The 24,541-nt window shown below is 31.0% G+C and overlaps 1 protein-coding gene and 1 pseudogene across 1 annotated transcript; both read left to right on the forward strand.

Annotated features, from left to right (window-relative positions):
* The first annotated feature begins 9,214 nt into the window (after positions 1 to 9,214).
* LOC149890401 (uncharacterized) lies at positions 9,215 to 13,305 on the forward strand. The gene is made up of 2 exons (XM_090085262.1): positions 9,215 to 13,137; positions 13,246 to 13,305. The coding sequence occupies exons 1-2, from the start codon at positions 12,550 to 12,552 to the stop codon at positions 13,303 to 13,305; spliced, it is 648 nt and encodes a 215-aa protein (XP_089941388.1). The 5' UTR covers positions 9,215 to 12,549.
* An 8,368-nt stretch (positions 13,306 to 21,673) lies between these two features.
* Positions 21,674 to 22,518, forward strand: LOC149890402 (uncharacterized; annotated as a pseudogene).
* The last annotated feature ends 2,023 nt before the right edge of the window (positions 22,519 to 24,541 follow it).

The following is a 24,541-nucleotide window of genomic DNA, read 5'->3' on the forward strand; positions in this document are numbered from 1 at the left end:
AATGTCAAAACTTATTTACGTGCTGATCAAATTGATACTGATGACATTAATGAAAGAAATAACTTTCCTGTTGAGTTTTTGAACAGCTTTACTCCTTTAGGTATGCCACCTCATTGTTTAAAATTGAAAATTGGTGGTGTAATTATGCTATTTAAAAATTTAGAACTCAAAGCTCGGTTATGCATTGGTACTTGAAGGAAAATTTGTGCTATTCAAATTAATTATATTGAGTCAGAGGTTTTGACAGGTGTTCCTGGGGGTAAACAGGTTTTTGTTCGTCGAATTCAGTTGGCTCCATCAGGTTTTAATTTACCTTTTGTTCTTAAACGTCGTCAGTTTCCTGTCATATTGTCTTATTCAATGACAATTAATTATAGTCTGGATCAAACATTTGATGGAGTTGGGGTATATCTCAAAAAACGGTAATTCTCTCATGGTCAACTATGTTGCATAATCAAGAACTAGAGCATTTAGTAGTTTGTTTTACAAAATAGATAAACATATTAGTCAAGGTAAGTTATGTGAAAAGTGTTACACAAACTATGTTATATATTCGAATGTTCTTAATATTTAGTCTTTAGATTTTCTTTTTGAAAATTTACTGTGTGTAGGTTTTAAGCACATTTTGAATGTATAACTTTATTTATCATTATTATATTTTTTTTCATAGTTTTTGATAAATATATCTGTCATTTAATATTGTTATAAAATGTGTGTATATGTGATATATAAAACCATATTTGGTTATAGTTATGTTTATGTTTAAATTATGTTGTTTCCATGTTTTCAAGGCGGTTTGACTTGGCATTATGTTGAGCAAGATTAGTAACCTTGCCAGCCAAGCGGTGAACTTAAAGCAAAGGTGTCACTTGGCAGCATTTAGCGCCAGGCGGTGTTACTGCTTAAGAGTTAGGTTGTCTTGTCTAGCCTTTTTTAATGTTTCTGGAAACACATAATAATGTCTGTTAATGTTTAGCGTAATGTGTATGAGAGTATGCAACCTTGATCTTTAAATCTAGGGTGTTTTAATGTCCTAAATTTGAAGAAATTGAATAAGTAATATTGAATATAATAACAAATATACTTTTATGTATATGTTTAGAAAAAAGATAAATATAGTTAAATCTAAATTGGTTTTTTTAATTTTGCCTTTCATGTTTTACTTTGGTTTGTTATTTTCGCTGGATTTTAGGATCAAGCGTGTAAATACTTTGTTGTTATGTGTTATTGTTGTGATATTGTTTGTTTGTTAATATTGTTAATCCTTTTGTACTTCAAAACAGATTTTATAGCTACATTTTTGATAAATGTTTATATTAACTGCCATGTCAAAGTAGGTTACTATAAAAAGGTGAATTAATTTTCAGTTTTTACGTTGTGTTTTTTTTTTTTGTTGTTGTTGTTGTAATTATGGTATCATAACTCCTTTTTTTTTTCTTTCTTCAAGGTGTGCGATAGACGCATTTATAAGAATTATGAAGGAAAACTTGATAACCTTTTATTGTAAATTTTTGTCAGTTAAAATGGTATCATTATATGCTATTTACTTTTTAATTTTCTTTATTTTATGCTTAATAATTTGTTGTACGTACATTAGGGGATCTTTTTGAAAGGGGGTGGGATGAATATTGTAGTTTGGCGCATTTGTGAAATATATAGTTACTTAAATTTTATAAGGTGTGATGATATGCATATGTAATGAGTATATTAGAAATGCATAAGGTGATTTCTTGCATTCACATGTATTTGATTCATTCGCAAAATGGTGGAGATGTGGGGTGGAGAGATGGAGATAAATATTCTCTAGAGCGGAGCGCTTGCCGCCATTTTGAATGACGTTAAGCACTCCGCCGCCAGAGAAGCGCTCCCCGTGGAAAGGAAATGTTTTTTTTGTTGAGTGGGATTCGAACCGTGTACCGTCGGTTCAATGAGCGCGCGCTTATTCCACTAGCCCACCGTTCCGTTGTAGGGAGGGGAGTAAAAGTAGAATATAAAATAAAACAGATAGAGGAAGTAATATGAAAGTAATATGAAAAATATATTAATAGGACATAATTATTCAGGTGGATAGTTAGCATAACTGATAATGTAGCATAAATTAAAATAAAATAGGGGGTAAAAAATAAATAAATAAAGAAGTTAAATTAGTTATCGTTAGAGAAAAAAGTCTTTTAAAAGCCAAACTTGAGGTGAAGAATGGATGTAGAGAGCGTTGTAAACGACGTTAAATACTTGAAATTAAAATGGATGCTTAATGAAGAACAGCGAAAATGGTTGCGAGAAGCTCGTCGTTTGATTTTAAATAGTCAATATGATAGCCTTTATTATGTTAAAAAAGAAGAGCGTTTTAACTACTTTGACGTGAATTTTGAGAAATGGCAGGATCAAAAAAAGAAAATGTTGATCGATAATCGATTGGTACTGGTGAAGACAGAGACAGCGGATGAGATAAACTTAAATGAAATGTTTTTGTGGAAGTATTTGTTTTATTTATGCGTGAGCGAAAGTTTTGAAAAATGTTGGTTGCGTGAATTGACTTTTAAAGCAAGTCGAAGTAAATTTAGTTTAACTCATTTTAAAATGCGGTTGGAATTAGTGAATTTAATTAAAAGGATAAAAGAAAAATATTTGTCTGAAAAAAACGTTAATCCGTGGCAAGAATTATGTCATGAAGTGGTTTTATTGGCGAAAGAATTTCAAACAAAAGTAGATGATGAAGAATTTCAATTGTATTTGATGTTTCCGTATTTAATTAGAGACATGAATTTAAGACATTTGCAATGGTTTTGCAAAGATTTTTTAGTGCAGGAACTGCTTTATCACCACGTGTTATTTACATTACATACGCCGGACTTAATTTACGAAATGTTTCATAAAAGTAAAAAAAGAGGCGAATTGTGCTTAACGCAAATTGACGGAGTTTTGTACGTGTACAACGCTGGGGACAAAGGTGTCTGTTTATTGAACTGGAAATTGAAATATCCTATGGCTAGGGAATGTTTATTTTTTAAACGAAATTTTAAATTGGATTGTAGATATTATTTAATGGAGGGGGAATATTTTGTAAGCAGTAACGACAAAATATTAACCATGTGAATAAATGATATATTAAAAGTAAAATTAATTTTTATAAGTAGTGTCAGTTGAAATAGGCTTTCCTTCCACCATTTCCACGCGTGAAACATTCAAATTTCCTTTAACCTTTTGTTGGTCTTCTTCTCGTGCAAGTCTCTCAAATTCGCATTGTACTAAATCATTATATTTACATCGTTTATAGATCATTTCATCGAAATTAAATTGTCTTTTAGGTTTTAAAAATGGTCTCATCTGCACTTTACTCCATGCCTCTGTTTGAAAGTTTCTCATATGTCCGATAAAAAATTTTAAAAATTCACTGTTATAGGTAAGATCCACAGGGATATTATAGATAGGGATATAGCCGTCTATTCTTATTTCTTTACCATCTTTATTTTCAAAAGCTTTATCGTCTGCTTTGTCTTTGATTGCTGATCTGTAGAACATCGCATTACATGGTTCGATGCCTTTAAAAATGTCACGAAAAGCAGTTAATGGAATACTTATATCAAAAAAGATTAAATCCTCAGGAACATACAAAATATTGTTAAGGAAATCGATTTGCGCGCATAATGCGATAGGACCTCTCATGTACCATTGAAATGCCTGTGTGTATTTATCGCCTTGAATTAAATATAAGGTGGCGCAAGCCAGATCTTTGAAGTTTGGATTTAACGTGGTTTAGCGAGTTGGTTTAAGATCAGATAAGGAGGTAGCCATTTTTTCTTAGATGCGTTATATTTGATGATGGTTTGATGAAAGGATAAAAAATAAAATGCGTTATAATTTATATGAAAAAAATAATTTGGACACGCGTTCAATTATTAAAAGTTAATCTATAAGTTTCTAGAAATCTAAACGAAACTAATCCATTAATCCGCGCGCTATGTGAACAGAAGTTGTTTACCAGAAATGTAATAATAGAGAGATTAAATATTTTGATGCTAAAGTTTCTAGAAGGATTGCGCTTGAACTTGATTATGTGAAAAAAATATATGATGCGGATGTAAATAAGCGAGTGAAATAAAGTTGTTTACGAGAAAAAGTGGTGTGATATTAATTAAAAATTTTAAAAAAAAGACGCAAACAGCTTAAGGGGATTATATTAAATTAAAAGAAGTTTTTTTAACGGTGGATTATGAGTAATGCATGTTGAGGAAGTATAAATAGTGCTGTGAAGTGTGTAGGAACATCGGCTCAGCATTGTAATATCAATTTTACTTAAATGTAATATCGACTATACTTAAATGGATATTAATAAATGTTGTCATTTTAAGGATATAGAGGTGATTGATGGTAGTGATTTAATGTTGAAATATGCAATGAGTTATGAAACTGGAGAGGTAATTTTATTTATAGACTTTGATGAAAATTTAACGGAAGACGAAAGAGTGTGTTTTGAAAATGATGGAAACGGTGAGAAGATATAATTTTAAATAAAATTTTGTAATTAACGTAAGCGATATGATTAAATATGATGGAATTAAATGTTTATCATTTTTCTTTCAATATTTCAGATCCCAAATGCGCTATTGAATTATTTGCAATTGAGTTTTGTAAGAAAAATTTTCGTCTGTTAAAAAAGTTTATCAATGCTTTATTTCATTTAAATGACTGTTATATTCCATTTTATTGGCATGTTTTACATGTTAATAATATTACAAATATAGATTATGAGAATTATTCAGATTTAAGAAAATTATTAATCTTAAAACTGAAGACTTTTAAATTAATGATTTTATATTATTTTGATATACGATACAGCTGTTATAATTATAATCTTTTACCTTTTCTATCTTTGACAAATAACGCTCGGTTTATGAATTTCAGAGGAATTTTTAATTATTGCAATCATGTTTATTTTAATTTTCAGCTTCAACTTTAATTAATTATGAGTGTCCTGCAATGTGAATGTTATATTTATGGATTTATTTCTTCATACGTGGAATTGAATTGTGACTTATTAATACCTTATGTTTCTAACATTTTAACTAAATTAAACTTGTCTGATCAACAATTCGAAGCGTTCTGCGAAAATAACAACTCATTAATTTTCATTGGTGAAGCAGCGACAATTGCTTATTTTCAAAGTCGATATTATTTTAAATTACTTTTATTAAAGTTGTTCAATATAAGCTATAGAGACATTGATTATTCATCGATCAGTGGTATGATTCATATTGTACCGCATTCGTGTAAATTTGTACTAACATTTTTAAATGGTATCCTTTTTGAATTAAAGGTAGATAGCGCTATTGTTGAACAATTAAATTCTTCATTTGCTATTTATATAGCTTCTCATTTATAACCAATGTGAATTTGTTGCAAATATATGCTTAACACTTAAATGAAAGCTAATTTTTTTATGGTCGTTATTAAATTATTACCTTCATCAAGTTTGTTGTGGATTCATCTTAAGCCAGAATCATACTGCAATTTTTAAAATCTTTTAATTCTTCTTTTGCTGTTTATAAGTCTGCTGTATAACAGCTGTTATTTGTTGTAATTATATCTAGAGTAGAATTATTAAAAGATTTACATTTAATATGAAAAGATTTTTTGCATCTATCTTTAATTTTATTCATTTGTCGAGATATCAATTTAATAAAATACTAAAGCTTCGTCACGTTTTTTTCATTTTTTATTAATAATAAAAAAATCTATAGCTTCTTCGTATCTATCCATATTTTTCCTCAAGCAAAATTCATTCAATGGTTTTATCCATAACCAAAGCAAACAGTTTGATATTTTGCTATTTGTCTTCCGCAATTTTTTCTCTTCAGCAAACATTTGAAAGCGATGAACGTTGGTCGAACATAAAGTAAGAAGTTTTTTTTAAAAAAAATAAAATTATTTCCGACATTAAATCAACACCTGCGCTTCAAATAAGCACTCTATGAATATCTTTAGTAAATTATTTTAAATCTTTTAATCATTTTCTTTAAAAAAATAATACTTTGACATTTCATCTCAATGAACTTAAGTAGCATTTTCCTTGATTTCAATTTCTTGTGATTTTTCTTGTTTTTTTACTAACTCAATCTATACTTGCTATCATGACTCAATGCTTCAGCATGACCAATCGTCCGATAGATTTTCAATTTTTTCTCAAATTCAATTTTTAGCAAATTTATTATAGTATTACAATTGCACTCTGCTCCTGTAACTCAAATTTCTTGAGATTTTTCTGGTTTTTTTACAAAATCTGTTGTTAATCTGTAGTTTGATTTCATCTAACTGTTGTTTAATATTCTTTAATCTTTCTACTATTTTTTATATTTCTCTGCTTGTTGTTTGTATATCTTTCTCTATTCGAATAACAATCAGCTTTTTATCTTGCACTATTCAAATAATGCAGTGCTAACAGAGCTCGTTTCAATTGTCTTCCAAGTTGTAGCAGGATAATGGTGTGCTTCATCAATTTCATATTGTTTGTTTAAAAATAATGGTACACGATAGTCCTTATTACGTTATGCGCACAAATCGATATCGTGAACAACGTTTTATATTAAGTGTCGTAGCTGAGTTCCTATAGAAAATTGCTATGAATGAGTGCTCTAATAAATATTCAGAAAAGCGCAAGTGAAGCTTTTGTGATTTTATCCGATTATTTCGAATTCGGTAGAAATTATTTTAACATGTTGTTTTATTTTAGACTTCACCTACTCATCGCTATATGTATTCAACATAAACGTTTTGATGTTTTGTTTAAATTATACGTATTTTCTGTATATTAATGGTCGTGGCTGAGTGACGGAAGAATGAGTGCTCTAATAAATATTGAGAAAAGCGGAAGTGTACTCCGTTTTCTGTGTAGTTTTTCTGTGTGTCATCAACCATTAGACATCGGGCAAGTTTCTTCCAATCGTAAATTAACAAATCTTCTACAATATCCACTATTTCACAGAAAACGGAGAAGATTTTTAAATCACTTTGCAACAAATATACTCAATGTTCTATTGAACATGTACTTTATTATTAACATTGTCATCATCCTCTTTTTTTTCAGAATTAGTTAATATATATATATATATATATATATATATATATATATATATATATATATATACATATATATATATATATATATATATATATATATATAATTTCAGAATATAACTTTGTCCTGCTTCAACAACGTTACAAACCTAATAACTTGTTTTATCTGTTTTATACAAAACAAATTTTATTATAATCATCATCAGTGTTTTCCTTAAAAAAATGTTTGTACACTTCACTGATTTCACAAAGAAAAGCAATTTAAACTACTGGAATTATAATCTTTGACTTTTACTTCATCTGGTTTCATTAAAACTATTACAACATATGCTTCCAAACCATAAATAAACCAGTGCAAATAGATGGTTCTATTAAAGTGGATTTGAAAAATTATATACTCCATTTGCAATACATATTTATTGCGTTTTACCATTGTGGTATTTTCTTAGTCAATATTATTTTAAGAGTTTTGTTTTATGACCATACTGCGAAACTTCATCTCGACATTCGGAGCAATTAAAAGAATCTTTTCATTGCTGAACTTGATAATTTAATGTATTTTTTAATACATTCATTCTTTTTTAAATATCACATGTAAAGTAAACTACATCTTCTTTAATGACTTGAAAATAACACTAGCAACTATTTTACTTCCATGTATTTTAAGTTAATAATATTTGGTTTTTTTCGAAATTCTTCATCGAAAATGTCCTAGACAATAAATTCCTATAATCCCTTGTCATTAAAGCTTGTTATATATATATATATATATATATATATATATATATATATATATATATATATATATAACGTAAACTTTAATTGATCGTAATCAATCTCTTACCGCAAATGTAATGAATAAGTAATTGATTTCATTCAAGTAATTGATTTTTTCTTCGTGCTCTTCAGCGATATTCATCAAAATTAGTTGTGTGAAAATCAAAGTGATGAGATGACAGTTGCGAAGCGCTCACTTTATTTATTTCCGAAACATAATTATAACTAACTTTTTCATTAATAATTCTGTAATTTTATATAGTGCATCGTATTATAATTCCAACTCTTCCAGCCACGATCCATTAAATACTCTCTACACCTTTTAAATTTTCTGTTATCTACGAATTGCTAGTTTATAACGAAACAGATCTATTGTTCAAAGAATCGTGTAATCACAATATATATATATATATATATATATATATATATATATATATATATATATATATATATATATATATATATATATATATATATATATATATATATATAATCTACTGTAAATCTCAAACAAAAACTGACAAAACTTTCGCTGAGCTTTTAATGTTAAATGTTTTTCTTAGCTTTTTTCCACTAATTATGATAAGAGCTGCAGTTTTTAATCATAGATAGTTAAAATTTCTTTTTAGTTCTCTAAACATTATTAGCATAACAAATTTCTCCGCTATCAATTTTCTTCATCAAATCTAAAATTACAATGGAGCATATTTTTTTAAGTGTATTTTTAAATATTCTTTCGCAAACTCTTCAATGGGTTTCTTTTTCCACTTTTTTGCAAATTACTAATGGATGGTTAAAGTTCTTTTCAAGATAATTTATTGCAAATTCTATAAATTATCGTCAGAGGTATTATTTTGATGTTCGCTTAAATTATTTTAAAATGTTTATTAGTGAGCAGATAAATTCGAATATAATCGAAAGCGCTCAAATTTAAAAATAACCAGGAAATTTTAAAACTATAATTTGCTTATAACTAACTTACTAACTAAAAATTCTTTAAGTTTAATAAATCGAAATTTTGTTTGCACGTTCTATTGCTTAATCTTTTATCGAAACATTATTTCAACTCTTCCAGTTAGGTCACATCTAGAAGTCACTTAAATATTTCAATTATTACGAAACAGATCTATTGTTACTAGAGTAGTGGGATGTGATGATGTATAGATCAGCGATTAAAAATAGCATTCGACAATTTTGTTCTAATTTTTAATTCCAGTTTTCGTCCCAATTTCTTCATAATACAACTGAGAATATCTTTGCAGATATTTTCTTCGTTTTCGTCCTCCTTATCTCATTATTTAATAAAGTTTCTCTCAATATATTCCATTGGAAGTTAAAATGGGTTTCTCTTTTGATATTTTTTTCAGAAAATAATTTTGAGATTTATCTTTCGATCTTTTGAGAATAGATTTTTTTCTAATTTATTGTCGTAATAAGTAATTCTCCTCATTGATGATTTCTTCGTTGTTAATTTTCTCCAACAATTTTAAACTTTCCATGTAGCCTGTTTACTTTAAGTGTTATGTTAATCGAGATATCTTTTAAGATCTTCAACCTTTAGGAGTTATTTATTTAAATCAAGATTTTACCCTTTATATTATTAACATTATTATAAAATAAGACAACTAACATTATGGTATTGTTACCAACTCTTATGGAAGCCTTTAGTTTTCAGAACATAACTTTAGCAAAACAGCTTTGTAAACAAGTGAAAGATAATAATCTAGAAATGGCGACCCACAAAAACGATACAGAATTCTGTAAGTATTTTGCATCGAATATTTGTTGTAAAAGTTCCAATTTACGACACATATTAAACATTAATAACGATGAAGCTCATCAAATATTTCATTATGTGTGTGAGTATATCAATCAATTTGGTTTTGATCCAGACGAGTTTATAAATTATAATGACATAATTTTTTTGGAATTTGAATAGAAAAATCAAATAATAATTTCAAATTTTGTGATATATCATGATTTTTATATTTATACATTTTATATTTATTAATTTGATTGAGCTCATCAAATATTGCATTAAGTGTGATTATATCCATCAATTTGGTTTTAATCCAGACAAGTTTATAAATTAGAATGATATATAATTTTTTTTGGATTTTGAATAGAAAAATCTAATGCTAATTTTATATTTTGTGATATATCATGATGTTTTATATTTATGCATTTCATATTTATACATTTTATATTTATTAATTTGATTGAGTTCATCAAATATTTCATTAGGTGTGTGACTATATCCATCAATTCGGAATAATAATATAATATAACAGTAACTTTTTACGCTTATTTTAAATTTTTTAAACTTTGTTCGCAAACTTTTAACAGCTCATCTACATTGCTGATTTTTTTATATTTGAATATCACTTAAGTCGATTGTTATATGGAGTATAGTTCTTTGTTTGAAGCAGTTAATTACACATTTGTTTTAATCTCTCTTTATACTGTTTATATTTATTTTGAACAAAGAGTTCTTGTATTTTTGTGTCATACCAATTCTGTCAATTGTATGTTGTGGAATTGTATTGTAACTGTGTGTGTATTGGATTGTATTTTTGCGTCAAACGAACGGCTATCGAAGCGTAAATAATCGGAAAGCATTTCCTTCTTCTTCAAACAATTAAAGATTACCGACCCTCAATTTAGGTAATCGTTTGCGTGCTGTTTAATACTTCCATATGGTATTAAACTTTTACAGCTTAATTCATAATCATAACTGCTGACACTTTCAGAAGGCTGTCGCTGTATAAACTATTTTATAGCTACTTTATAATCATATCTTCACTGGCTCGTTCGATAATTTATCTTGCACTGGTTACAGTTAAAAATGTGATCATAATCGTTTTGGTATATCTTTATAAACAATTGTTGTTATCATTTGCTATTCCACAGATAATACGCGAAAATTTGATATTTCACCTGGAAGACGAATAATCTACGCGAATTATATGTAATGAATTATTTATATTTATGATAGTTTAGTTCGTAATCTGTACAGCTAACAATTTTATCAACACTACAATAATAAATTATTAAAGCTAAGTCATAATCATAAACAGCTTCAAATGTACTGCAAGAGAATTGCGCTGCTATTCGAATCGTATCGTTATCTCCTGCTAATAACTCAAATTTTAAAGGATAGCTGTTTTCTTTCTTGGTTTTTGGTTGACACCTTGAAGTGTTATGTTATAAAATATTTTACGTTCTCCATTTACAGATACTATGTTCAACAAACAAACACGTTTTCTATTATCGTCGTTGATTGAGCAATGGGGGTGCCAATGACAATGAGGGTGGGATAAATTCTACGAGTTAACATTAACGTTTCACAAAACTTTTTTTATTTTCTTTCGCGAAGTCTATATTATTTTAACGGTGACAGTGTACTCTCTAATTATTTGGTTCACACCTTGAAATCCCATTTGGTATATTATTCTCTAAATTGATTGAAGGAAGACTTCAAGATATTACAAAGACGGTCGCAAAACTCATTTATTTCCAATGATATTTGTTTGTATTACGCTTTTTGAACGAATAAAATTAATGTAACTGTTATTTCAGCTGTTATATATTATATCAATGTTTCTTGAAACACTAATCTATTGTTTTTTTTATTTTAACACTAATATGTTTTTTATTAAAACAAGAACTCTATTATTTAAAAATCATGTTTTCTTATCAAAATGTACGGGAAATGGTGCTTAGTAGAAGTAGGGTATGTTTCAATCAATTTAATGATCGTGTGAGAGGTATTTTAACCCTAAACAACAATTTTATTCAAGTGATAGCGAACGTGGAACCACATTCATGGTTTGTTCATTGGTTTGGATACAGAGCCTATACAAATGTCAAATTAGACTCGAAAAAATTGCAAACCATTGCGATGGCTTGTTTCGAAAATCCTGATCAATCCTGGTTTGTTTTTATGGAACATCTCACAGATAAGACATGTTTAGAGAACATGAAATTTGGCGATGCAAAGTCTGCCAATCGTCATGCTTTTGTAATTTTATCAGACTATTTTGAATTCGGTAGAAATTATTTGTCTGTAGATGATTTCAGCACCTTATTTCAGTTTAAAGTATATCTACTCATCGCTATATGCGTGCAACATAAACGTTTTGATGTTTTATTTAAATTATATGCGTTTTCTCCAGATTAAGAAGTATTTAAAGTAATATGATTGTTATTGCTGTGTTACCTTTTTCACTAGAGGATTTGTTTAGCATAAAGTGGTTTGAATTTGATGAATTTAAGCAAAGATTGTGGGAGTGGCACATGAATTTCGACGTCGCAGAGTCATTAAATTCTGTATATTCTGTAGGTGTCGTAGGGGAAAATGGTTGCAAGCGGGAAATGATTGATTTTTTTACTGAATTGAGAAAACGGAGTGCTGCTAGATTTCCATTTTGTTGTAATCTCGAGTATGATAATCGTGAGGGAAATTTAAAGTTTATGTTTTCTCAAGTTTACGAAAAGTTGTTTTTATCTTATTCGTTAATGGAAGCATTCATTCCGTCGAGTCAGGTTTCTTATTACGATGGGTTTTTTGAGGAGATGGTGTCTCAGTTTGTTTTCTATGTTGTAGAAGAAATTTTTTTTTTCAATGTTGTTCGTAAGAATTAACGAAATTGTTTTTTTAGTGAATTACAAAATTTATATTATTAATAAAGCGTCATTATGGAAATAGCAATGAAAACCGAAGAGGACCTAATCACGAGGGTGAAAAGGTTAATGAATCTGACAATACACAGTTACTTCTCAAATGTCAGCGCATCGAAACGGTTACTGGTATTAGCGCTTTATGAGCTATTATCAGATGATGAAAACTTTTCCAGTGAGGATTTACTGGAAGAGGTTAACAAGTTAGAAGAGAAAATGAAAGCAATTTCAGTAGCATGTGAGATGAAGGAAGACGCAATTGAATTAAGCGTAGATCGGTTAAAAAGAAATATGATTGGTTTAACTGAATTGAGAGTAGTTACTGAAACTTATTACAATCGTTTTGTATCCAACATAAAAGAATTACTGAGAGGTTTAAAAGATATTGAGGAAATGGTGACTAATTCAAAGTCATGTATAAGTGCAGAAAATAAAGAAGAAATAGTAAGAGTCTTACGTAGTAATCAGTTAACTGAAATTGCCTGCTTTTCAGCGTGTGGTCAAGATGGTAGTCAAGATAACAGTCAAAATGGTGGTAAAGATGGTGGTAAAGATGAAAACGTGGAATTTGATATAGATTCAATATTATGCACTAGCGATAATGAGGTAATAAAAATAACTTTTGAAAAAAATTGTTATTTTGTTTTTTTAAAAAAAAGATTTTCTTTAATTTTTTTTTAATTAATTTTTTAATTCTTTAAATTTCTTTCTTAGGTTGGAATGATGGAAGTGAGCAGAGTTTTAAATGTATGCGAGAAAGAGTTAAATGGATAATGTCAAACTTAAATTGTTGTAATAAATACAATAAATGTCATTTATATATTTTCGGTACAAAAATAAATGATTGATAAAATGTGTGTTTTTTAATAGCGTAATTCTTAATAATTAATTATATGATGAATGAAAAGCAATATTGGTTTATTGAATGTGTTATGAAACGGGAAAATGTGTTTTTGACAGGCAGTGGTGGGTGCGGTAAGACATTTATTATAAATGAAATGGTGAAGAGGTTGAAAAATACGGTGTGTTATTTAACAGCATCTACAGGTGTTGCAGCTTTGAATTTTGAAAATGGCATGACGTTGCATAGTTTTGCTGGAATATACAATGTTGATGATAGTGTTGATACGATTGTGAAAAACATGCCGGACGATGTGAAGTGGCGGTGGCGTTCGGTGCAGTTATTAGTGATTGATGAAATTTCGATGGTGGACGATAAGTTATTTGAATTGTTGAACGGTATTGCTCAAAAAATCAAAGAAAATACTTTAGTGTTTGGCGGTGTTCAAATGGTGCTTTCTGGTGACTTTTATCAATTAGCGCCGGTGAAGGGTCGTTATTGTTTTACCAATACTTTGTGGAATTTGACTGTTGAAAAAGTTATTTGTTTGACTGAACCGTTTCGACAGAAGGACGATTTGAGTTATTTTGCCATTCTTCAACATGCTCGCATGGGTCATTTATCAACCGAGGAGATTGATGTTATTTTATCGAGGTGTATTGCTAGTGACCATGAAATTGATGATACGGTGTTGCGGTGTTTTTTTACTCGTGCCAAGGTGAATCAACGCAATGAGGAGAAGCTTGCCTTGCTTTCAGGTGCGCCTATTGAATTGACATCGGAAACGACGGATATAAAATATAGCGATCAATTTCGTTTGCCTGAAAAAATAGTCGTCAAGGAAAAAAGTGTAGTGATGATAATTGCTAATGTGGATGCTAGTGAAGGTATGGTTAACGGCGTGATGGGTATTTTAAGAAGTGTTGAAGAGGATGATGTTGTTTTAGAGAAGAAGGATGGGGAATTTATTTTTGTTCCAAAATATAACGAAGAGATTCGATTCGGAAAAAAAGTGCTCTCACGGAGACGCAATTTTCCTATTTCGTTAGCTTTCGCGTTGACAGTTCATAAATGTCAAGGTTTGTCCTTAGACGGTATGGTTGTTGATTTAACGGATAAGCAATTTGCGCCTGGATTGATTTATGTAGCGTTGAGCCGTGTGAGAAACATGGAACAATTGTTTTTAGTGGGAAACCGCGATCAAATTAAAAGTAATTTGTTGAATATTCGTGTAGATCCGTTAGTGGAGGAATTTTATAATTCTATATATATTTACCACAAAACGACTCGCGTAGGTCAACTGTAGAAATAATATATATATATATATATATATATATATATATATATATATATATATATATATATATATATATATATATATATATATATATATATATAGTTGTGGTGGTGTTTATTTGATATTCTTTTTTTTTAAAAAAAAGGTAGATAATGATTGTTTTGGGGATAGTTGGTGATTTTTCTTGGAAACGGAATTTTTAGTAATTATTATTTTGCATTGAAAAAATTTTTTAGTATTATAATAAGATGGAAGTAAATGAGGTATGGAGTTATTGGCGTAAGCAAATGAATGTTTTGTTGAAGGATGTGGATAAGCAGAATAGGGAACTTCTGGATGATTGTTTGATGAAAATGATGAATGTGAAGAAAGCCGCTGAATTCAGAAAAATTTCGATTTTGTGCGCCGTGGAGGAAAGTATTCCTTTTGAAGTCGATAGTGCGCCATGTATAAATAATTTAAAAGAAGTATACAGTTCTCATTCGGAGAAGAACGATGTATATATTGAAATACTGCAGTTGTATAAAAAGTTGATTTAGATAATAAATATATAAAACATACGAAAGGGTAGAGTTGTTGTCATTAAGGCGAATGTTAGGTGTAATCTATTTTGTTTATAGGAAATGGATAATTTATTTTTAGAATGCAATATTTATCTAAGTATGAAGTTAAAAAGTATGTCAGTGGTTCCATATTTTATTTGGACACTCATACCTCTAAAACAAAGTTTAAATCTGAAGAAATTGTTTCAACAAGTTACGTGAACAAATATTTGGAATCGCCTGATCAGATTGAAGAATTAATTACTAAATATACCTACGATGGATTAATTCGAGAAGAGGAATCAGAAGAGTCTTTGGTGGCTTTGGGACGTCCTTGTTTGTATCAAAATGTCATTGGTGTGTTATACGCTAAAGATGATTTTGACAGTGGACAAAGTAAATTGACTAAATTTTGTTATGCTTCGCCTGTCTATACGATCAAAGCCTTAGAGCGTCAATTTATGTATAACGATATTGTTCAATGGAATGTCAATGAATGCTTTAAGTTTGGTGAAAGTGGTAGTGGTTGGAGAATGATAGCGTTGGATTCTTTTAGATCACAGTATTTGACTGCTCAAAATCTCATGCGCTTGCGTCGGGTACGTAACGAAATTATAGGAGTAAATAATAACATTGATGGTTTGAATCAGTATTGGATAAATGCCGCTATGAAAAGAATCAGACGGGAAAACACCAAGGACAAGGAACAGAAACGACTGATAAATTATTTAAAAGAGTTAGACAAACATGAAACAAAAGATGAATGGAGAGGAATGTGGTGTAGACCGCATAGAGAAAACGAGTCTATTGTGTGCAATCAAAACGTCGTGTTATCTAATAAAGCCAAAGTGGAGAGTTTTCTGGATTATAGTTCTTTGTTTGAAGCAGGTTATTGTTTTTATGCGGCAGTGGTTGTTGCTTTACTCTTAAATAAACTAAAAATATGTTCTTTAAAGAAATATAAACAGTGGCTATCTGAACATCGTGCTGGAGATTTTCAATGTGAAAACGATATTTGGGAAGTTTTGAGGGACGGAATGGAGGAGGAACAGTGGATTGTGTATCGGGATTTTTTGCTACACTTTAAAGATATGTGTTATAATGTGACTTTTTCAACGTTGCAAAAATTATGCGAATATTTTGTTAGTCATCCATTTTTTTCCCGATACCACGTGAGAATTTTTCAACCTCATGTCAAAGCGAAAAGAGTGCGAGTGTTGAATGTAGGTGTCAAGTACAAGAAGGTACTAGAAGAAACGATGTGCTGTGTTTTTGAAAGTCGACATTTATCTCTTGACGAAAACAATCGATTACGTGATTTTCAGTCCGAATCCTCACGACAAGAGGCGAATGATGTTTTTGTAAATACTTTAAATTTGTTTCTGTGCTCTACTTCGCAAGACGATCATCACGCTATGTGTTTAATTAACCTACATCACACTTATAAATATATTTCGTCTACTGCGTCTACTTCGTCAGGCATTTATCTCAAACAGTGTCCTAAATGTTTACAATATTTCCACCAGGATCGTCATTTAAATTGTCCAGGCTATTATATCAGCGATATGTTTACATATTCAGAAAATCGCACATTTTACAACCCTGTTAATCGATTTATAGCGAATAGCCGTAATCAATTTCCTTTTTTCATCACTTTTGATTGTGAAACAAGAAATACAGAGCAGAACACCCGCCTTAGTGCTACCAAAACAGTTAAATCAAACATGCATTACTTGTGTCACACCATTACAGTGAATTGTATATCGGATCACTTAGCTGAGGATTTATTTGGTAGAGATTGTCAAGGGAATATTTTAAAGCAGATCGTTATCTACTATGAAAACACTGTAGCTAGTTTAAAGCAACATGTGCTCGATTTTTTACCTCCTGTCATGAGACAGTCTATAAATATAGTGACTTATACCTATCGTACTTTGTTATGGAAAAAAATAGAAGCATGTAGTGAAGAAGGCGTTCAAGAACGATTAAAGTGTGAACTGCGTGTTTACGACCTGTTACTGTTAGCAGCTCTTTTAAAAACTTTTAACTTATTCTTACTTGCGTCCTTTAAAGGAAAATCTGATTATTGATCCTGACGAACGCGCTAGATTATTTTCGACTGAAACGGTAGTATGTTGTATTTGTAAGAAAAAAAGCACGCCTTTACGTAATACGAACATTAAAAAGTTTTATCGCAGTCCAGCCTCTGAAATAGCCTTAGATCACAATCATCTCCGAACTGAAGCTGTATGTCGAGATGTCATTAGAGACTTTTTACTTTTACAATTTTCTAAAATAAACGTCTTTGACTCGTTATCCGATCATGAACGACATTGCCTACGCCAAACGGAAGTGGAACCGTTGATAGACAAACTCCTGTTTTATCATGAAATGCTCTATGCGTTGAATAAGTGGACCAAATTGCATCGCAAATACGGTCGTTCGCACCATTGGCAAAACGGTTACATGACTGAATGTGTCCTCATGACATTCGATAGAGTCGTCGAGATCTTACATGTTCTAGCGCAATGGTTAATGCCTGATCAAGTGGATGTAACATTCGAAGCCTATGGACACGGTATTTTGTTTTTGCTTGAGGACTCCACATTTCTATTTACTTTGTTTTGCAAGTTGCACGATCTAGCCTTTCAGTTTTTACACCAACAGGGTATAGAAATTCGAGAAATGTGTGAAGTGCATTGGTTTAGCGTTATTGCTCTATTGGACGCTAGCGATGTCTTTAAACGCGTGTGGTTAGAAAGTCTGACATACGATTTAAAATTAAAACACCTAGATGGTGATCGAACTGTACTTACACTAATAACTGGTCAACGTGAAAATGTACAAACTCAGTTAGAGAACTCATTGCGCATGTTTGAAGATTTCATGGTGGTCGATCACGACCACTTTACAGGCGAAATTTTAGGTCTTGCGCATAATTCATGCAATTTAAATATGGGGAAAGCTTCCGAAAATATGATATGTAATATTTACGCTCACAACAGTTCCTTTGATAATGCAGTCATGATTGTGGAGGGTTTAAATAAAAAATTAGATTTACCGCTGTGGTCCTTACCCGGAGAAAACAGCGACATCAGTCATTATGATCGAATCTGTCAATATTTCAATTTTAAAGACACCTATGTCATTGCCAATTCTGCTTCCAAAGTACGTTTGATCAGTTTTGACAATCAAGTTCGCATTGTAGACTCTCTCCGTTTACTTAACGTGTCCTTAGACGAAGCTACATCTATGCTCACAGATCAGAGTAAAAACCATTTAATCACCAGTGTCACTCGCTATTTGTACGATTCGGGCATGATTTCCTTCGAGAACATGAACCGCCTATTAACTGATCCACTTTATCGAAGTTGTTTAGTAAAAAAATCCATCTTTCCCTACTCACAATTAGACGACGACTTATTAGATATCGAGTATAGAGAAATCCCGCCGCTGCAACTATTCGCGCAAAACTTATTAAGTAAATCGATAAACATCGAGGAGGAAATGGAGAAAATCAAAGGCAGTTATGAAAACGTCAAAGTGCTCTGGAACTTATTGAAAATAACTAAGCTACGCACGCTTTTAGAAATTTATGTCGTTATCGATTCGTTGAGTTTAGGAATGGCTTTGATCGATTTCGATCAAAAGACATTTCAGCAAACTGGATTCCACATCATGTCTTCCTTAAGCATCTTTAGTTTTGCAAGTCATTTCAACTGTTGGCTCAGTAATATTGCATTGCAGTTTCCTCCTTCTGGCGAACATCAAAGACTTATTGAAATGTGCGTAAGAGGGGGCATGTCTACTAATGGAGCGATGCGTGCTAGTCTTAATACGGATTACTACAACAATTATCTCAGAGAAAAAGACATTGATAACGATTACAATTCTTGCTGCTTGTTTTTTGATGAAAACGGTCAATACGGGACGGCTCAAACCAAAAGGGTACCTATACAAATGAAATTTAAACTGGACTATGAAACGAAAAGTTTTGATAGCTTATTGGAGAAATACTATGATGATGATAAAAGTACGGAAAATTCAGAATATTTTTCAATGGATGCTTTGGTATACTGTCGTTTAAGGATGTCACCAGACTATCAAAACCGTATCTCTGGATATTCTCCTATGGTTAAACGTGATTCTATTGCCTTAGAACATTATAGTCCTTATGAAATCTTATCGCTGCGAAGGAAAAAACTAGACGGAACATATACCATTCAACATGACCGCACTCCGAAATTGTTAATGCAGGTCGATAGTCACGATACCGTCGAAAGTTTAGAAAGTTTAAAATGGATGGTTGAAAATCAGGGAGTGATAGTGGAGCATATTTATTGTGTTTTGCCATTGTGGTGTTTTCCGTTTTCGGCTAAAAATGTACGTTACTATACTTCTTTAAGGCAACGTGCTACTGTAGCTAATGATAAGATAACTAGCGCTGTATGTAAGCTTAATATTAATGGGACGTACGGTTTTCATGCAAGAAATCAGAAAAACAATAAAAGATACATGATGCTCGTGCACGAAGAGCATCGGTTACAGCAAAGCATTGAAAATTTCAACGCAGTACGTCGTTATTTGTTGGAACTAAATCTGAGCGATGAGGCGACGATTAGACAGTGCTTACCTGTTTCTTTTCAAACTATTTTATACAGTGAACGTGGTGATTTTTTGAACTTGTCGTCTGAGGATGTTTTGTTAAATCCTTTTGATAGAAGCATCGCGGTGAGGGAACCTGTGTTAGATTATAGTTATGACGTTTATTATAGAGATATTGTCACTATGCATTTGACATCGACTCAAACATGTTCTCTCTATGGCGAATTTGATGAACAATTTTTAAGGCTAGACACGTTGGTCACGGAAAACAACGAACAATTTAAAAATACCCTCTATACTATAGTGACTAAACCTTATTTGAAAACGATTAATAAAAGTTTGCGTTTAGTCGCGTGTAAGGTGTTATGTAACGCTAAACTCAACATTTCTAAATTTACTTATTGTTTGCAGAGGGTGGCTCAAAAAAATAATGCCTCCGCTCACCTCATTATTACGGACACTGATTCGGGATGTTTTTGTATTTTGAAAAAAAAAGATGGCTCGTCGTCTAACAACTTTAGAGATACTGTTCGTTTATGGTTGTCTCAAGACGAACACTTTAACCGTTGGATGGATTATTCCAATTTTCCACAGCATCATTATTTATTTGATGCTACGTATACTAAAGGTTTTAATCGATTTCAAGATGAAGTACCTCCGCCTAGCGTTATAGCCAAAGTCATGGCCATGGCGCCTAAATGTTATGTGGTAGATATTGATAAAAATGGAGACTTGCACTCTAAAAAACGATTTAAAGGTATTCCTCCGTACAAACTCACCTTTGAAAATTATTTAAACAGTTTTGCATCCTTTCCATGTCATCAACTGAAATACCGAAAAGACATTGAAAGCATTACTCGCCATCAGGATAAGGTCGTTTTAAATCGCACTCCACAGCACGTCATTCAAAATCGTTTAAGCATCAAACGCAAAGCGCATTTTGACATTCAAATCGAAGAATGTCGCCTGGAGTATTTAAAAAAGCCTAATCAAAAACAATACATTTTCGACGACGGTATCATGTGTGAAATCAGAGGACATCACTTGTTGAAACCGATGAGAGATTTAAACAAAAGCGTGTTACCGAATATTTCTCAATTTTGTAGCGACGAACATATTATCAAACTTTTAAATCTTGAAGAAACCGTCATCACTCGTCATGCTCCTTATTTTGAAAAAAGGCGCTTTATCAATGATACCGTTTTACCTTTTCTGAGAACCATTCGGCAAGAAAATGAAGTAAAGATCAATATGGATATAACTGGAAAGCCCAGTGATGAAACTATGATTACGGACACATGTATTGAGGATAGTATATAAAAATAATAATGTATTTATTTTTTTTGTTTTTAGATAATAAAAAAATTTATGCAAAAAAAATGAATTAAATGAATGATTAAATGAACTTAGTGATGTCGAGGAAAATCGTTCTGCCTTACACTGATATGACCTTTGTCAGCTGTAAATTACTCAAATGTTGAATAGTTGGTAAATTATTTTACGTACGCATTACTTTTTTTACGCATTACTTTTTTTACGCATTACTTTTTTTACGCATTACAATTTGACACATGGTTTAAATTTTTCTATTTGAAGGCGTTTATTTGAAAAGGTATTAGTTAAGGTTTCATAACTTTAATTTGTGGAAAACAGCCCCTATAAATTAAGTAACAGACCGACCATAATCCTTATTACGGGTTGCTTTTTGCTAGAAAATATTAATCTTTTACGAAAACTTTAGCTTTAAGGCGGAAATTCGTTTACTTTAACTGTTAGAACTAAAGACAATAAATCTTTAGATTAACTAGAAAGTTATTTAATCAGATATTATTTTAAGCAGTGAGGGAATGAACTTCCGTACTGGAATTGCCTAAAAATATATTAAAAAAACTGATATCAAGTCTCCGTAAGCATCTGGGATCATCTAATTTACGGAGAATTATGTAATTAGTATGATGGCATCATAAAAAGAAGAAATTTTATCTAAATATAAAATAGAACAAGTAAACTTTATTTGGAATGATAAAATTTTAACAAGACAGGTAGATTTATCCATGGCACTTCTGAATTTATTCTTAGTATTTTAATGGAAAGAGGATTGGATCCTCTCTCCAGTATGGTACGTATATCAATTGATGGAGGTGAAGGATTTCTCAAGGTAATTGTAAATTAGATTTAAGTTGACAGTGGAGTTAAAAGGTGTTTTATTCTTGCTATTGTTGAAGATGTTTATGAAGACAATGGAAATTTGCGGAAAATATTGAGTAGATCTGGATGTTACATATCACCTTGCATTTGAATTAAAATGTGCTAACAGCATCTTTGGTTTGTCTTCTTATTCAGGTAAATATGCCTGCTTGTGGTGTGAAGGCTAATGTTTCCTAGAACGTGGTACTCCAAAAACTTTACGTTCTTTTGATCATTGGTACAACTTAGTTGTTGAAAATGAGGCAAAGCAGTTAGAGATGAAAGATTTTTAAAATGTTATTAGTCCTCGACTCGTTTATTTAGATGAAAATGATGAAGATGAAATAAATCACTTAGTCCCTCCACCAGAGTTACATCTTCTTATAGGGATTGTGACATTACTTGGTAGACTACTTTTAGATCATTGGCCTCTTTATAAAAATTGGCTCAAAGAGCATTATATATCTTACTTTGAGGTTATCATGGGATTTATTTTTTCTTTTAATTACTTCTAAAATGGTATAAAAGGAATTTAAATCACTTCAATTTAAGATTAGTAAAAAAAAGATAAGGATTATTTTAAAGAGGATAATGAAATATTATTTCAATAAATTTTTTTTTGAAAGAAGCTATTATCATAATAAAGGGGAAACTTTATCACTTGAAGAAGGGTAAATAAGGTAAGAATTAGATTTTTGTTATTTTAGATTTGTCCGATACAAAAAAATAACTTTATCTTACCACCACATTTCAATATGAAAAAAAATTAGAGGTGGGGAAAGGTTGAAACTGACGGTGTTTATGGCTCACTGGATCCGTGAATCTTTTTGTGGTAAAAACTTGGAAAGAAATGGTAAAGCTGTTGAAGAGGTGGCACTATGAGACGTCTGCGAATAAACTGTATCATAATTACACTGTTCAGGTTTATTATGAAAACCACACTATGAATCTCTTTTCGGTAAAAACTTGGAAAGATATGGTAAAGCTGTTGAAGAGGTGGCACTATGAGACGTCTGTGAATAAACTGCATCATAATTACACTGTTCGAGTTTATCATGATAAGCACACTATGAATCTCTTTTTGGTAAAAGCTGGGAGAGATATGGTAAAGCTGTTGAAGATGTGGCACTATGAGACGTCTGCGAATAAACTGTATCATAATTACACTGTTCAGGTTTATTATGAAAACCACACTATGAATCTCTTTTCGGTAAAAACATGGAAAGATATGGTAAAGCTGTTGAAGACGTGGCACTATGAGACGTCTGTGAATAAACTGTATCATAAATACACTGTTCGAGTTTATTATGAAAACCACACTATGAATCTCTTTTCGGTAAAAACTTGGAAAGATATGGTAAAGCTGTTGAAGAGGTGGCACTATGAGACGTCTGCGATTAAATTGTATCATAATTACCTTGTTCGAGTTTATTATGATAAGCACAGTGTGAATATGCTTACCGTCAAGAACTCGAAACTTTACTCGAAAAACATAATAAAGCTCTATCCTAACTTTTAGCTGTTAAATGTCAGTAGTTTTGTCGGTTTTGACGTTTCGGCGAATTATTGGATGGTTTGCCATCTTTTGACAGTAGCGGATCTAAATATAACCGCCATGTGTCAAATTGAGACTTGAAACTTTATAAAAGAGAATCAGACGCTATGTAAAAGAAATATTTGCGTTTTTTTTTCAGGAAAACTCGCCCAAATCATGAGAAATAATGCCCACACGATTTAGAGATTTTTGGAGGAATGTGGGGCTTGAGAAATGAATTTACCAACATTTGAGTAATCAAATTGCAAATCTATATTTAATTAATGTGAACACAGTGACCATGATAAGCAAATCAAAGCACCAAATAGGAAACGACCAGTCTGTTTTGAGAAATTATATACGATTCATTTTACTGTCAAAATGAGTTAAAAGACGAACCTTATTTCACATAAAGAAGTGAATAAAGGACTTTTGTCAGACAGGTTAGAACATTCCAGATAGATGATCTGTTTGCCTTAGAGCATGTCGTCCTAAGCTTCATTTTCAAATTACAAACGAAATATTAAAAAATTATAAAGTATCTGCAGACTTAAATAAGAACTGTTAGATGAATCTTAGGAAGATTTCTAATAGACAGCGATCCGTGCATGAATCGGTCGCATCGGTCTGTGACCTCCCTTTAAGAGCCAAGTAATTTTTTCAGAAATTAGCACTTTGTAATATGTAATAACATTATCGAAAAAGTTTCCAAGTTTTTTTCTACCATTATAAAACTATAATAAGAACCCCTATAAAAACCTATTTACACGACTAAAGTTTCGTTTCGTTGAAAATTATAAATAAAAATAGAACACGTTTTTGAATAATTTTTCTCTATTTCATTTTCAATAAATGCGTGCGGCAAATAATTCGTCTTTTTAATAAACGAAACAACATAAAAAACATGGCCGCGGCAGAGTCTTGCAAACTTTTATGTCTTATTCATTTTTCGAATTGCGAAGTCGAACAATTAAGAAATTTAACTTATTTACCTTATGTAAATT

The sequence above is a fragment of the Hydra viridissima genome, unplaced genomic scaffold (genome assembly GCF_058129835.1).
Source record: "Hydra viridissima isolate aposymbiotic clone 2 unplaced genomic scaffold, HvirCarnegie_v1 scaffold_4, whole genome shotgun sequence".
NCBI classification, from domain to species: Eukaryota; Metazoa; Cnidaria; class Hydrozoa; order Anthoathecata; family Hydridae; genus Hydra; species Hydra viridissima.